At 36.9% G+C, this 17,318-nt stretch overlaps 1 protein-coding gene across 1 annotated transcript in view; it reads right to left on the reverse strand.

Annotated features, from left to right (window-relative positions):
• The window catches only part of LOC140169391 (uncharacterized), a 319,476-nt gene that overhangs the window by 153,624 nt on the left and 148,534 nt on the right, over positions 1-17,318 (reverse strand). The window contains 17 exon segments of the mRNA XM_072192648.1: positions 173-316; positions 624-782; positions 1,612-1,707; positions 2,601-2,790; positions 2,978-3,006; positions 3,348-3,506; positions 3,892-3,987; positions 4,779-4,877; positions 6,000-6,140; positions 6,548-6,706; positions 7,438-7,536; positions 8,207-8,305; positions 8,891-9,196; positions 10,401-10,505; positions 11,052-11,150; positions 14,134-14,238; positions 16,450-16,590. Of these exon segments, the coding sequence (XP_072048749.1) occupies positions 173-316; positions 624-782; positions 1,612-1,707; positions 2,601-2,790; positions 2,978-3,006; positions 3,348-3,506; positions 3,892-3,987; positions 4,779-4,877; positions 6,000-6,140; positions 6,548-6,706; positions 7,438-7,536; positions 8,207-8,305; positions 8,891-9,196; positions 10,401-10,505; positions 11,052-11,150; positions 14,134-14,238; positions 16,450-16,590 (2,226 nt within the window).

Here is a 17,318-nt window from a genome sequence, read left to right on the forward strand (position 1 = left end):
AATGAGATTGTAACTGAGTTAGTGAGTTGTCCTATATAGCATGTGTAGACTTACCATCAAATGAGATTGTAACTGAGTTAGTGAGTTGTCCTATATAGCATGTGTAGACTTACCATCAAATGAGATTGTAACTGAGTTAGTGAGTTGTCCTATATAGCATGTGTAGACTTACCATCAAATGAGATTGTAACTGAGTTAGTGAGTTGTCCTATATAGCATGTGTAGACACCGGTATCATCTTGCTGTAGATTGCGTATCAGCAACCTTGTAGCTGTATCGGTTATGTACTCAACATTGATATTACTCTCTACCCCATCTGTGCAATGAAGATTTTAATTCAAAAGTATTAATGTATTGGGTAATCAAGGCATTAACAGCATCTCAGTACTTCAGTAATGTGAGGGGTTGGCACTGGAGTTGCAACAACTGCTGTGGATTTTGTACATGATATAGCCAATGAAATGAAATCAATGAAATGATGTCTACTGAATGATATTAAAACAAGGTATTTTCCCGATATTGTTTGAGTGGGCTTTTGACTCGCATGCTCACACACTGAATAGAGACTGCCTCTTGCTGAGACTCAAGACTGTATCTGCATCGTACACAATGTTGTTACTTACCTCGATTAGCAGGCAAAATAGAGACACCACTTGGATTAGTCCATTCTGGTTGCGGGAAGGCAGTCTGACCTCTGATCTCACAGATGTAGGTTACATCACGTCCAGGGATGACAATTTGGGTGGGTGGTGGGATTATAGAAATGACAAAATCTGGACCCACTGGGTAACAAATAGTCAAAGAACAATAAATTAATCAACAGGTGAATTATTGAGAAGTGAAAGCTGAAAGGAAAGTTGTTCAATATCAGTATTTAAAAGAATCATTGGACATACAGGAATAATATTGATAAACCTAAATCTATATTCATATAGCCTACTGTAAACACTATAGCAGTAGGATATACCTAAGCTTGACAAAAAATGCAATCTCGGTTTTCCCGCCGCATTATCTCGCTTTTCAAAAAGTTAACCAGCAATAAAACAAGGTGTTTAATGCCCTATAAAGTTCTGAAAATCATAAGTTCTATGATGAGTTGACAAGTCAATGAAGTAAGTACACTGTAAAATTGGTGATATTGTTTACATTGTTGGGGAGGGAGGGAACATTGCCATAGGGGACAGGCAGACGGTGGGAAGGGTAATTAAAGAAGCTAGTAGAATCATAGGCTCACCACAACAGGATTTCGAGACAGTGTACACTGATCTTTTGTTGAAGAAGCTCACCAATGTGATGGAGGACCACCAACATCTAATCTACCATCGCTTGTCATATCATCATAACTCAAAAACTGGTCGTGTACAACTGCCGCGTGCAAATACAGACAGGTACTTGAACTCATTTGTCCCTCAAGCTATTTTTTATCATAACTCCAAGTACCGTCGTTATTTTATGTTTTCATTCCATTTGCAGGGAGTGCCTTTGAATTTCATTTGGCTTATATTACCTGTTCTTTGTATTATGGATGTGCTCTAATATAGTTTATTTATAATCTCTTGTGCATGTAATTTCCAGAAATGGATTAATAAAGTTTAACTTGACAATACTCACATGTGAATTCACATCGATTTCCATGAAAGCCAGCTTTACAGTAGCAAATTTCATCACGGCATTCTCCATTGTTTTCACACTGTATATCACAGGGGGCTGCATGCAACAAAAATATTAATAATAATAGTAATAATAACAGTAACAATAATGATAATGATGATGATGATGATGATGATGATGATGATGACGATGACGATGACAATGACAATGACAATGACAATGACAATGACGATGATGATAATGATAATGATAATGAAAATAATGATAATGATAATAATAACTGAAGATTTATGGTGAAGTTTTGTTACTTAGCTAATTTCCTATTCAAATACACAATCCTTTCACTTCATTTTGACAAAAACAAACAATTCACCATAGTCATTTATTGTGTGCATTGTCAAACTACCAAACCTCTGCTCTGATCTGGGTTGAGGGGCTCATGATCACATAATAATGTGTGAACACAGAATTTTACAATTTGAACCCACATGTACAACCACTTGAAATCACTGCCCTAGGCACTAAGACATGACCAATATCCAAAAGTGATGCATGGATCCAATTAGATCCTTGTTCGTTACTTAACTGGAACCAATTGAATGAACACAGCCTTCAACAGCTGTATTCGATCCAACCACGATTGTATATCGCGTATTTCAAACTACAACGCAAACGCAAATGGTTGGATGTACTTCCACGTTATGCACAGTCATACATGCTGGCTTACAACATGCAGTGTACGTAAAATATTGTCACGCTATATTGGGCTGTGTTCATTCAATGGAAATTTCTAGTATAAGTACTTGTATAGTGAACTTGACAAATGTCAAGTTGGGACTATCTTAAGGCCCTTACCAAGATATGGCTGTCAATTAAGGTGACAGTGTAGAAGTGTCTAGTGCCAAATTGGATGGTGGGTACAAGTCATAGACTAGCGCAGGTGTGCAGTCTTATTGTTACTATAAAATTAGTTGGACATTGTCTCTTACCTGTGGGTGTCACTACTATGTTGAAGGTACTTGTCAGTGGTCCTAGGGTGCAGGCATAGGGTCCTGCATCATTCAACTCTATGTTGTTGATCATGAGGATAGTGACGGTAGGACTCATGTACTCAACTCCGACTCTATGGCCTAGAGCTTGAATGGAAGACAAAATAGAAATAATAAACATTGTATAAGTCTTGTTTAGTCAATAACACTCGTATGTTCTTTGGCAAGAATTAAAGAGGAAGATAAATAATTACTAAGTAAATCTGACATGTTTTTTAAGTTTAAACTTATTACTACCTGTTCTGACAAATACTTAAGACTCTGAAAAGATAATAAAAATAACAACAATTTATCTATAGACCTACACATTTACTTACACTTTTCACATTGGGTGTTTCCATATTTTCTGTATGAATTGGTCAATTAAATGCTATAATAAAACTGTTTCATTTGCTTTATATCCCCTATACCTCCCACCATAAGATGCTGGGCATGTAATAAATACTAGTACAATTACTTGTTTGTCAACAATGCTACTTTTTAAGGAACTACACATCAAATTGAAAATAATTTTTCAGACAAAACCTACTTTCCTATGACACTACACTTTAATTTAAAGTGGTTATACTTTTGTAAGGATATAAACCAACAGTCCAATTTTTAACTCTGTTTGTTGGGCCATTTCAACTTGTTCATAAGCTTCCAGGATAGATTCATATTACAGAGTATGTTACTATGTGCACCTACCGGGTATCAACTGGTCAATCTCAGTGTTCTCTGGAGTCTTCCATTTGGGCATTTCAAGGTATGTGAGCCCTATGATTTCACATTTGACCCTGAGGTCATCGCCTTCAGTGGGTATGCCATCTATGTTAGGAGTGATGCGTATTGTTACAGAACTATCAACTGCGGACAAAGACAATGTGCACATTAGAGATAAGATAGGACAGGATATGTGAAGAGGTCCCATCTTGGAATGTAGGAGGAAAATTGGAGTATCTGGAGGAAGGTCATGGATCGACAATCATACTCACTTACAATACTGCAGGGAATGAACCCTGATATACACAAATCCCTTATCCCAAGCATATTATAATAAGAATACATGTGCCCATTATCTTGTGATCTTTATTGGTAGATGTTCACTGTAACACTTTCTGTTAGTCTTCCTCTAGAAAATCTCTGGCAAAACTAAAGAAATACAGTACATCAAGGATTTCAGGTACTTTAGAGTCAATATAATAGAATGACAAAAATGGAATATACTATGCCTTGGTTTAATATCACTTACTGTCTGGTTCATGGCATATGCTACCCTTGTAACCACGGGGACAGAGACAAGTTCCATCAACACATGTACCTCCATTCTCACAGCTTGGAACACAATCTAAACAGCAGTTAACAAAGATTACGAATAACCATAACAGCATAGAGTAAGAAGACCATATCTGTAATAGCTGCCCTATATACATTTGACAGTTTTTGTATTCTATATTGTACACATATGACACCTGGCAGCTATTGCAGATGGGCTTTGCACTAAGCCCTTAATATTCAACTTGTAGATTTTGAAATAATTATTGACCTGCTCACATGCACAGTTTTTGGTCATCTAAGATATTGGAACTGGGTTATTGTTGGAATTTCACTTATATGTCAATATAAGGCCCAATTTTGTAATTCTCTAGCATGGGTTAATCAGTAATAAACTATAGTAAGAATTCCAATTGAATGAACGCAGCTTTCAACAGCTGTACTCGATACAACCGCGATCGTATTTCAAACTACAACGCGAAGCACAACCTTGGATACAATGCTAACCAATCACGAGTGCGTTGGCATGGTTGGATTCACTACTGTGTTACTCACGCACAGTCGCACATGCTGGCGTACATCACCCAGTGTACGCAAAAAATCATCACGCTATTGAAAGCTGCGTTCATTCAATTGGAATTCTTACTATAGTGAAAGCAGCCCCAACTATAGATTTTAATTTCATGTTACAATATCAGGCACACTTTGTCATTTCAATCAATATGTGACCTATCACATCAAAACACACCTGGTGTCTGTTAAAATATACATTTAGCATTTCTCAACCACATTAATGACAAGGGTGTATCCAGGGGGTGGGGAGGGTGTATGCGTAACTCTAAATTGACAGAAGCTAAGACCTACCTCTAAATTGACAGAAGCTACCAAAGAATTCTTCTGGACATATACAAACACCATTTTCACAATCACCTCCATTGGCACAGCCTGGAACACATGGTTGCTCTGAAACAAAAGGGAAGGTTTGAGAAATTATAATACCATAGGCACTATTGCCTTTCTTACAGTACCCCTGATTGGTTAGTTACATGATATGGTCATCTGAGTAACCAATCAAAATAGAGCTTTTAGATTTCTTAGCAATTGTAAGTTTACCCCCTTCAGTCCTATTAACTACTGTTACTGGTACCATTTCTCTGACTGGTCCGATACATGATATATCCCACTTTGTAACCAATCAAAATAGCTCTTAGAGGCGGGTAATTTGGCTGGTAGTTCCCATGGGGTTAAACAAATAATAGAAAATGAGAGATTGCAATTTGGCAATTATCAACGATAGACATATAACCCTTCAAGTCTGGTATGAGTGATTTCAAAGATTTTGTACATTCATGTTGACAAAGTAACAGCAAATCACATTCTCTCAATACACACATTCTTTCAATTTACATATTTGCACAATTAGTAATACAGAAAATATCTGTGTGTGCTTATTTTCATGTGCTTAGATTGGTTATTATAACTGAGGATTGTAGATATCATGCAAACAGGCCAATCCTAACATTTGGATGTTTTATTTTTATATGCACCAAGCCAAAAAAAGCCCCACAAAAAGCTATAGAAACAGGCTATATCAATCATACAAACATACCTACAGACAGGTATGATTCAAGAATACTTACTGTAAACAATCAGAGTAAGAGTGTTGGTTCGTGGTCCAATGACACAGGTGTACAAGACATACAGATAGGTATGATTCAAGAATACTTACTGTAAACAATCAGAGTAAGAGTGTTGGTTCGTGGTCCAATGACACAGGTGTACAAGACATACAGATAGGTATGATTCAAGAATACTTACTGTAAACAATCAGAGTAAGAGTGTTGGTTCGTGGTCCAATGACACAGGTGTACAAGACATACAGATAGGTATGATTCAAGAATACTTACTGTAAACAATCAGAGTAAGAGTGTTGGTTTGTGGTCCAATGACACAGGTGTACAAGACATACAGATAGGTATGATTCAAGAATACTTACTGTAAACAATCAGAGTAAGAGTGTTGGTTCGTGGTCCAATAACACAGGTGTACAAGACATACAGATAGGTATGATTCAAGAATACTTACTGTAAACAATCAGAGTAAGAGTGTTGGTTCGTGGTCCAATGACACAGGTGTACAGACCAGAGTCAGTCCTTCCTACTTCATTCAGGATCAACTTGGTAGATGTTGGCGTCAACTCTTCGATACTTATGTGGTCGGAACCTCCTATAAAAACAATATTTAAATATTAGCAATGTTTGATTAAGTCTATCACACCACAATACAATATGGTCTACTGACCACTTTTTGTACAGTTTCCTTAACTCTATACTAAGATCACCCACATGGGCGAGTTTGACAATCACGGTAATGCTGACCTTACCCTGTTCAATTGTAAGTTCTTGTTCTCCACCAGGGTTCAGCCATATTGGTTAACCTTACTTACCTTTTCAATTGTAAGTACTTGTTCTCCACCTGGGTTTAGCCATACTGGTCGACCTTACTTACCCAGTTCAATTGTAAGTTCTTGTTCTCCACCAGGTTTAACCATATTGGTTGACCTTACTTACCCTGTTCAATTGTAAGTACTTGTTCTCCACCAGGGTTTAGCCATATTGGTTGACCTTACTTACCCTGTTCAATTGTAAGTACTTGTTCTCCACCAGGGTTTAGCCATACTGGTTGGGGATATGCATTGCTATTGCCAACCTCACACACAATATTAATATCCTCTCTAAAGCTGGGAAGTTTGGGAGTGTCCGGAGCAATTTCAATTATCATATCTGTATAAACTGTAATGAAAAAATAAAAGATACCCAAAAATGAAAATTTTCTGTTCAAATCCCAACTGTTGTCTTTATGTCAGTTTTATTTTGTGCATAGGAATAGAAATATGAAAATAATAACACACACATTTCCTTCTGTATTAATGTTACATTCATAAGCATGTAAATCTTCCTTTTTAGCCCAAAAAACAGTCATGTTTTGGGCCAAAATTGCGAACTTTTGTACGCTTTTGCGCACACGGGTCCATCACATACCTAAATTCACCTTCATTTTGGGCTAAGATAGTCTGAAATTGAAATATTTTTGCATACCTTGTGCTCAAATGTCTATCTATAACCAGCACAAAATATGCTTCCCCCTCTAAATTTCAATGGTTCTGTCACCACTTACATCATCAGATCCTTAACTAATGTTCTTAAAACCTAAAAATAACCAAAAAATTATGTATGAGAAAAATGGCAGAGTACAAATATGTACTGAAAAACCAGGCCAAAACTGTCGATATCAGGAAAAAGAATTGTGTTAAATATACAAGAAATAAATTGTTCCACTTCTAACAAGGAACTTTTAGTGAAAAAATCACTACACCACTTTCAACTTCTAAGAAAAGAGTAGTTAATAAAGAACTTTGAAGTGATATGATTTAGCAGCCACATCCATCCACTTAACAGTTTGAAGTTGATGATGCCTTCATAGGAGGCATTCTACGGACACAAGTTTAGATTGAGATACTTACTTCTGATCTGGCAGAATGATCCCCTGTATCCATTGGGACAAATACAGGTCCCTTGCACACACTCGCCACCATTAGCACATGGGAAATCACAGGTTGTCACTAAACACGGTCAAACAAAATTACAATATTGAAGTAACATTATATTATATATCCAATTTTTGAAGATGATCCTCAAGAAAGTGCGCAACTTGAAAAGGAGCATTCGCACACGAATCTAGTTTTGATAAGATTATAAAATGAAGTAATATTATATATATAGGCTAATATACATATTTGGTTAGAATGAAGTTGAGCTAGTTTCTAAGGCTGTCAAAATTTACAGGTAGTAAAGTAAATTGGTATAATAGTTTAACGGATCAGTTGCCTGAAGGCGTCTGATGATATCAGATGCAATGCAGCAGTTGCACAATCAAGTGCATTTCAGTATTAGATCTAATTCAACAATGTAAGAAAACTATACTCGGGAGTGAGAGTTTCTAAAACCCTCAAATGCAGGTGGTATATCAGTTTGGTATGCAAGTTTAGCTGGTCAGACATAACATAGCAAGATAGCAAAATTAACCAAATTCTAGTACTAGATTTAATTCAATAAAGTTGTGAAACAAGTACACCCTAACTTGAGTAATTCTAGCATTAGATGTCAAAGTAAAGCTGACTGAATTTATACTCGAACACTTTAAAACTTGCATTCAATAACAGTTATTTCATGGTGGACAGTTAGTAACTACAGATTTGTATACATACACTGATGGTCTTACTTGTTACTTACATTCATATTCACAGGCAATACCAGCATATCCCACAGGACAGATACAGATACCAGATTCACATGTGCCACCATTCAAACATTCTGGGTCACAGCTTGGTACTGAAAATATAAAATTGAAAATCAAATAAAACATGAGCTTTGAATTCTCAGATTGACAATCTATATATATGGAATAACCACAATCCTCGACAGGGTCCATTAGCACTTATCAACACTGTACCCAGCTATCAATTGTGGCACCCAAGTATCATACAATGCAACATTGCTTGTGCTGATGAAGTGCTGATTCAATTAGCAGATCTAAACTTAACTTCTGTACCTTCAAGACTGTGCACGTCATAAAGAATCATTGCTACCGAACAAGTCGGACAGCAGCCACATCCAGCCATGGTTTTCAATCTGCATTACATGTAGACAACCATCAACATGAATGGGCTATTCATACATCCATACACCCCTATGGAACACACGACCGTAGTATCACACACCGCGAGTGTGAATGACTCCATTTGAAATCTATACCCTCTGTATGGAAGATTAACAAAATGTCTTCCATAAGGGGTGTATGGATTTCAATTGGAATATCCCAATGTGTGAAGGAATTGTCAGGAATGGTACAATTAATTAGGGAATAGCAGCGATATTGCTACGTATATAGGCTGTGAGTTTGCAGCATCAACTTACCAACTACAATCAATGTATATGTATTAGTCACTGGTCCCACATAGCATGTGTATACACCAGAATCAGATGACTGGACATCGAAGATGTTCAGCTGAGTGGACATAGTGGTCACTCTCCTGGTATTAATGCGGTCAGAAGCACCGTCCAGAATGGTCAAAATCTGGTTACCTGCTGGGTCAACCCAGATGGGCTGAGGTTGTGATGACCTACTGATGAATTGACAGGTAATGACGACGTCTTGACCGGGGCTGGGGTATGGGTCAGTTGGTCCACGGTTAATGTTGACCACAAGATTGGTTGTGGAAACTACAATTGAAATCAGTGAAATTTGTGCAAAAACATTGTAAAAAAACTTGCCGCTGCATTTTTCACACCATTGTCACATCAGCAAAACAAATACACAAAACCCTAACACTTTGATGCAGGCCTTGCCATCTAGATTTTAAAGGCAAGTGGTCAATCACTTGCTAGCATGGTGCTAGGCGAATGGTCGAATCACTCTCTAGTGGTCAAATCACTCTCTAAGTCATTCAATTCACACCAATATGATACACTTACACACTGTTGAAACCCTCTCTTTCATTTTCAGGGATTAAGACTAATTTATTATGATAAATTGAATACATTGAAAGTGCTAATGTATGCCTTAATTGGATCCAATTTTGGGTCATTCGCAGTGAGCGGTATTTAGTGTCTATGGTAGAAAATCGCTCACTAGAAATTGAGTGTGGGGGGAGCGGTGGCGAGCGAGATCGGTTGCTCGCCTCAAACAGTAAGTTCCAATCAATATCTACATCCAGTAACGTTATTGTATACTACACAAATACGTGGTTAATGAAGTAGCTATACTTTGCTTCACCTCAAGTTTGGTGGTAGTGACTGACGTCAGTGCCTCTACAGGGTTAAGCCATCAAGTGAGTCCATCGACAAATCGCCCTTGTATATGCACTGCGAATTTTAGTGAGAGCGTGTACTTTGACAGTGTGGCCAGTGAAATAATCACCCATGTTTGAGTTAGGTGCTTGAATTTATTGATGCTTATTGGTTACTCAGATCATTTGTGCTATTTCCCAATACTGCTCTTATTATATTCAATATGCAAGGCAAGGCAGATCAATATACTCAAGAAATAAAGCCCAGTTTAGATGCAGGAGAGAACCTGAAGAATCCCTGTGAGAACAAGTATGGACTGGAAGCAAATGCATGTAAAGGTGTCTGGGAATGACCAGGGCTCATGCCCCAGATCTAAGTGATGTAAAGCAAGGACATCATTGCTGAGCCAATCCCTCCCCCACTGCCCATTAGTGCCAATCCGGCTTGAAAAGTGGGAGGAAACCCGGCCAAAATTGATAAAAAGTAGCCGAAAAGAACAAAACATGGGTCATTTTTGTCCCCCGGATTGACGCCCATTCCCCGCCCACTGCAATGTGCACCTACGTCACTACTAAACTTGAGACGAAACAAGGTATATCAATCTACACCAAGATAAGGTGTATGAGTGATGATGTACCTGTGAATTGGCAGAAAGCTCCTTGGTATCCATCCAGACATATGCATCCTCCATTCTCACATCGACCTCCATTTTCGCAAGGGAACAAACAATCACCATAAGGTACTATAAAGAAACAAAATCAATATAAAACAGATTAGCATGAATTGTGGTACGTGAGACTCCAAGATATTGCTAAATAAGGACCAGGGAAGACACAATCTGCCAGACGTTTGTCGGCCCCTCATCAGGTCACATGATTCGTGTCTACTCCCTGGGTCAACAAACGTCCCCCATAACAACTGAAGAAGAGTTTCACGGATGTGACTCGCAAATATTTGTGATTAGAAACTTTGCTTGTATGAATCAGTTTAACTTTACCTTTAATCATGTTGCTAAATTGGTTTTTCATTGCTTTAAATTAATCAAACTGGATAAAATGGCTACTAAATCTCAAGAACATTTTTTTTTCAATATAAATGCCCATGCACAACCTGATTGGTACATTATTACCTGTATTAGTCATGACAAAATCTTGTTTGAAAATGTAAATCATAACGACCGACAATACAGCCAAGCTACGTATAGACATTGGGAAGAAACTGGGAGTCTCATTATGTGATAAAACTATTATAGACTTTCCCCAGACCACCTGTCAGTCAAGCTCCTCACCTGCATTTTGACAGTAGTCTCCTCCAAATCCACCAGTACACACACATACACCGGAAGCACATGTACCACCATTTCTGCATGGTATGCGGCAATCTTGGGCTTTAGAAATCAGATATAATATGTATTAATCATACTGCATATAGAAGTACATCCAAATTAAAAGTAACTTTGTTAGAAACTGTTTATATGAGGAGTACAATTGACTATTCAGTTGAAATCCATACACTCCCTATGGAAAACATGGCTCCAATCCCCCACACATGGAGTGTCAATTTCAAATGGGCTTACTTGATGGGTGCTTTCATTTGATATCTACACCCCCTGTGTGGGAGATTAAGATCATATCTGCCACAGGTGGTATATGAATTTCAACTGGAATAGCCCAATATAAAGTAAAATTAGTGATCTGAGCTTTTAATCAGTGGCAAGTCTCTACAGGAAAAATCTTTTGTTTTCAACCTGGGTGAATCATTTTATGTAAGACACTCTTCTCCCATGATAACCAGGGTAGCATGTATACAGACAGCCAGGTGTTACCCTGATCAGAACTGGCTATGAGGTCTTTGTCATTCACTACATCTGCCCCAATTCAAATGCAGTAATGGAGAGAGTGAATAATAAATTTGTGATATTTGCCTCCACCAGGAGTTGAACTGGGGACCACTTGCACCAGAATGAAAGACCTGAAATGTTGGGCCATGGTGCTTACAAAGATTGTACTGGGATTAAAAACTAAGGTCAATTAAGACATGAAAAACAAGTAAGGAGACACTGCCCTAATTCTGTTTGACCAGATCAATAGAGTGTCCTTTGCAGTATGCACGTCAACATAAAACAATGAAAAATGTAATGAAACAGGCAAAATAAGTAACAGTAACTTATAGTTTAATATTGAAAGCGTCACAACATTCATGAGTCAAATTGGGCTATTGCAGTTAAAATTCACACTCCCCCTATGGAAGATATGACCTTAATCTCTCACAACAGGGGTGCAGGCAACTATGCCTGCGTTGCGAAATTAGGTCATGTCTTCCATAGGGGTGTATGGATTTTAATTGGAATGTCCCATTGTGATTAGAGCAACAATTATATGAAATATGGTGCATTAACTCCCTGCAAGTCAGTGACATCAACACATCCATGCAGCTGTTTTGCATGTGCAATTTATTCATTTGAGTACATTTATGCCAATGCTTTATGCCCAATGATATGAGCACCAACATACTCAATATCGATGACTCGCAGAGATGAAAGCAATGTTAAAGGTAAGGTGTCAGCAAGGCAGGTAAGGTGTCAGCAAGGCAGTTAAGCTAGTGCCCTATGTCATCTCGGCTCCAGTGTTTTAGCACCGCTTAACCAGCAATTTAAAAAAACAACTGGTACCACAAAAAAATGATCATGGTTAGAGGCAAGAAATTTTGCATCACAAATGTCAAAGTTCTGTTTTCAATGGATACACTTTAGTTAGCATAATAAAAGCAAGTGTTACTGAGAAAAGAAGCTGGTGCAGTTATAGCAATGGGTTATTCCATATGAAATCTGTCAATGGATGATTTAAGGCAGCTGTGTACTCTCAGACATGCTTGTAGTAAAAGTGCAATAACTTTGTAATTATTAGCGCACGACATATAAAAGTATACATTTTTATAAGGGCAAGACATCAATAAATCTTAATATACATACAGATTTGGGGTCAAAACAACAATTATGAAGAAAATCACAAAAAAGTGAGTTTTTGGCAATATTTGTTAGGTACATCATAACAAAAAACACTCTTTCCAAAATATTTAGTTTTGTTTTTAGCTCAATCTTGAGGTTCCATTCCAAAAACGTTTTTTTTATTTTTTGATATCGGCCTTAGTTTTTGAGATATTGACCATATAAGGCATCAAATTGAACTTTTGAAATTCACAAAGCGCCTATTTGCACAAAATGATGCCTAAAATCGGAAATAGACCAAAATATAAAAAATGAGAAAACCGTTTCTTGAGTCGGTCATGCTTTTACGATGATCATGTTTGCTTACCTATAGATGCTGTATTTATTGAGTTATCGTGTACCTAAATCGTCATTTTACCGAGAAAATGAACATTGAAATAATGGCCGTTGAAGTTTAAAGTGGTCACATTTTGCACTTTCATCGAATCTCGCAGGAATGCGGCAGTTTTGTTTTTCTACCTTATATTACGGGAACATCGGGTTAATCCACAGCCCCTTGAGAAGTTTGAGCGAAATCCATTCATAACTTGATATTTAAATCGGGGAAAGAACTTGAAAAACCCACATTTTAACAGCTAAAAAGGAGCCATTTGACCACTAGGTTTTTGTGAAATCAGTGCTTCCGTGGTGTTTCCATAAGATGCGCCGCGCATGCAGATAAGCGTCGGCGTATGCGTAGCGTATTTGTGCGTTAACAAATTTCAGCGATACACAAACGCGATGCGTTTTTATGCTGCGTGTACCCTGCTGGTACAACAAAGATTTTCTTTCCTTTTCAATTTCAAACACGAGTGGAATAGGGAAATAAAATCCTTAAAATATTACAGTTGGAGTTTACAAATCTGGATTTTTATTCCTTGTATTTATAAAAAACATAACAAAGTACAAACATATCAAAAAACTCAATTTTATGAAAGAAACAATGTCTAGAGTACACAGCAGCGTTATGAAACATATTCCACATAATGAGTATGTTTTTCAAATGGCATTGGTCAGGTTTAATTATTTTGAAATCCATACTCCCCATGTATATGGCTTTTAGCTATATCTTCCACAACTAGAGTGAGTATTTCAAATGGAAGTAACGTACCAATTGTCTTTTTCTATTTGAAACCCATACTCCCTCTGAGGAAGACTTTAGCGAAATCTTCCACAGGGGGAGTGTGGATTTCAAATGGGATAGCCCAATGTAATGATAATTTCAAATGGTTTTAGAAAATACATGACTGCAACAGAAAGTTAGTACTGAGTATTGCTTAGCTCTATGGGAAAAGCTAGTACCAACACAGTATGGATTAATACAGAGAAGTTCTGAGCAAAGTGCCATAGATTTAGCAGCCATAGTCCATGCACTATAACTAACTACCTATTTCACAGCTATCACCAGTGAAATCCTCAGTGCATAAGCATTGGCCCTCTAAACAGGTACCACCATTGGCACATGGTGTCATACACTTAGGAGGCATATCTACAAAACATAATATCATCATGTAGTCAAATTGAATTGGTATTCTGTCAAAATTTGTTAATAAGCATATGTGCCTATTAACCCTAACCCAACTAGGTCTCACTAAAGCTCACTATTAAAACCACTCTGCGTGCATGCATTCCACGGGACTTGATGACGCAATCAGACCAAGTCATATATACCCCGGGAATCGTTGGCCGGGCCGACGTCACCTGTGTGGCTACATGCTGGGGATCTTCTGTGTGGCATGCGAGGGGTCCGAGGTTCGAATCTAAGGGGTGCCAAGTGACTTTTCTCTTCATCTTCTCTCCTTTTTCGTTCCTTCTTTCCCTTCCGATAGCAAAAAAACCACGGGTAGGATTAGGGTTAACCAGTTGCTTGGACAAGAACAAATGTTTAGGGTAAAGCCATGATTTCTCTGTGATACGGAAAAACCGAAAAATTCATGGAATTTGGGGGTTGCTCACGGATATTTGAAAATGCTACAAAATAGTAAAAAATGTGTAAAATGTCTAACTTTTGTGTTGATTTGCAAAATAAAACAAAAAAGTGATTATTTAGCAGTAAACAACCATTAGACAGTACAGTAAAAGGTAAGACAAAATACACTTTTAAAACATGTTGTTTTTTACTTTTCAGTGCTCTATATTGGAAAACGGAAAATCACAGAAATCATCCAATTTGTAACACGGATTTTAAATTTTGTAACACAGAGAAATCGTGGCTTTAGTTTAGGGTAGTATGTTAAATTTTTCCATTTTTTTTACTTTAGAAATATCATATCACAGATATTTGTAAATTAAAGAAACAAATTAAAAGTTTTAACAAACTAGCCTAAAAGTTTGTTCTTGTCTACGCATATGCTTATTAACACATTTTTACGTTATGAATAAAACTCCAAAGAACCTGCTGAATTCACACACTTGCTTGCCTATAGCTATAAAAAGGTCAGATTTGGAGTGGAAAATCCTCTATTTTGATATCACAGCAAGAGGAGAAACCAATGGCAACAATGCAAAATTCAAATGTGCAGAAATAATTGAAAAGCACAAAGGAAGAGCAATGAAAAGGGAAGTAATTGTCGGAAACAGACAAAAAATGGATGAATTAAAAGAAAAGACAGTAAGCATAAAGACAAGAGTATCCAAATAAAGACAAGAGTATCCAATCAGAGAAAGAAAGAAAGAAAGAAAGAAAGAAAGAAAGAAAGAAAGAAAGAAAGAAAGAAAAAGAAAGAAAGAAAGAAAGAAAGAAAGAAAGAAAGAAAGAAAGAAAGAAAGAAAGAAAGAAAGAAAGAAAGAAAGAAAGAAAGAAAGAAAGAAAGAAAGAATCAAATTAACAAATCAAGAATTAAGAAAATGGTCAAAAAATAATGAAAGTAAAAAAGAAAGAGAGATTTCAAGAAAGAGGAAATGAAGGAAAAAGACAAGCCACAATAATATTTCATTTCATTGCAGTAATTTGAACATTTAAAAATCCAAGTAAAACCAACACCGCATTTTTCATAATAGTGCGATTGGGATAGGGTGAATTGATTACACAACAAACAAACAAACAAACAAACAAACAAACAAGCTGAAATAGGTGTTTAACAGTTAGTGTTATCTACCTGATATCAGCAACTGTACTGATGACCACTATATTATCTCTAATGCATGCATGCACTATAAAACATCATAATATACAAAAACAAATTAGTTATCACAAAATGTTACAATATATATATATATCATAACTGTATATACTGTATTATCTGTAATATACCCCCTGGGCGTGTGCAATTTTTGAAAGGGGGCATTGTAGCCATATTTTATATTTTGATTCTGTGATTTAAAAAAAATTAAATAAGGTACTTTAAGTAGATTAATTAAGATTTGTAAATTTAATCCACTTTCTCAAATCCACTAACTCTTATGTTGACAGCAACATAATTTCTTTCCTATATGGCAAACATAAACACAATTTTGAACTTGAAGGAAAGCAAACTGGTTAAAACTCTACAAGACATCACACGCCATATCAATATTTAAGTACTGGTTTACAGCAAGAATCTCTTTTACCTTCAACGAGAATCAGGATACTGACATGATTTTGTTACAATTGAGAATTAGCAAACTTCTCTATCTACTTTCAAGTTAAGTAAAACCTGACTCACACACATTTTATCGCTACAACACAATTGAAATGCTTTAAACTGACTTAACCTCTTACCTTCAATAATGATATTGACTTGGTTTTCTTGTGATCCCAGATAACAGGTATAAATACCAGAGTCTGTTGGTTGAGCATTATAGATTCCTAGTTGGGTTGATGTCGGAGATACATACTCAGTGTTGATGTGATTGGAACCTCCTATGGGAATAAATGTTACAATATAAAAGAAGTTTTTGAAATGATATGAAATGCTATGCTATCATCAAACATGATAAGATTTAATTATATATTAATTAAATGCTGTACATTTTGTTCTGCTACAGATAATACAAAATTAGCCATACCTGCAAATCAGCTGAGGACAGCGTTCACCATTACAAGTAGCATAACCAAATCATAATCAAGTCGAAAATGATCAAATTACACTTTACAACAAATGTAAATATCTTGTAAAATGAAAGCAATATGTGACACAAATTGGTTCATTGGGGACAAAGGTGGTAAATTTGAAATTAACATAAGAAAATACACATCACATAACCTCAGAACTTTAGAACCAAGTATGCTCTATTCATCATGTTCCCCTCTGTGTTCATATTCCTGATGTTTCGCAGTGAGAGGCTCTGACGGATACTTGAACATTATAAATTTCCATATTATAAGTATGCTAGACCTTTGGGGCGAATTTCTCGACGGGTGGCTTAGCAGTTGGCTAGTCTAGCCGCAAGGCTTAAGAGGTCGTAAGACCAGGCTTAACTGAAAACACGTTCCCCGAAGCACGGCTACCATAGCCTCGAGGCTTTGTTAGCGTGTGGGCCAGGCTTGTAGGATTAGCCCCAGGCTTCGGTAAAATTTGCATTTCTCGAAATCAGTTTTCTGTAGCCGTAGTCTACGCAAGCCTGTTAGGCCAGGCTTAAAGCGGCTTT

Source organism: Amphiura filiformis, chromosome 14 (assembly GCF_039555335.1).
Source record: "Amphiura filiformis chromosome 14, Afil_fr2py, whole genome shotgun sequence".
Taxonomy (NCBI): domain Eukaryota; kingdom Metazoa; phylum Echinodermata; class Ophiuroidea; order Amphilepidida; family Amphiuridae; genus Amphiura; species Amphiura filiformis.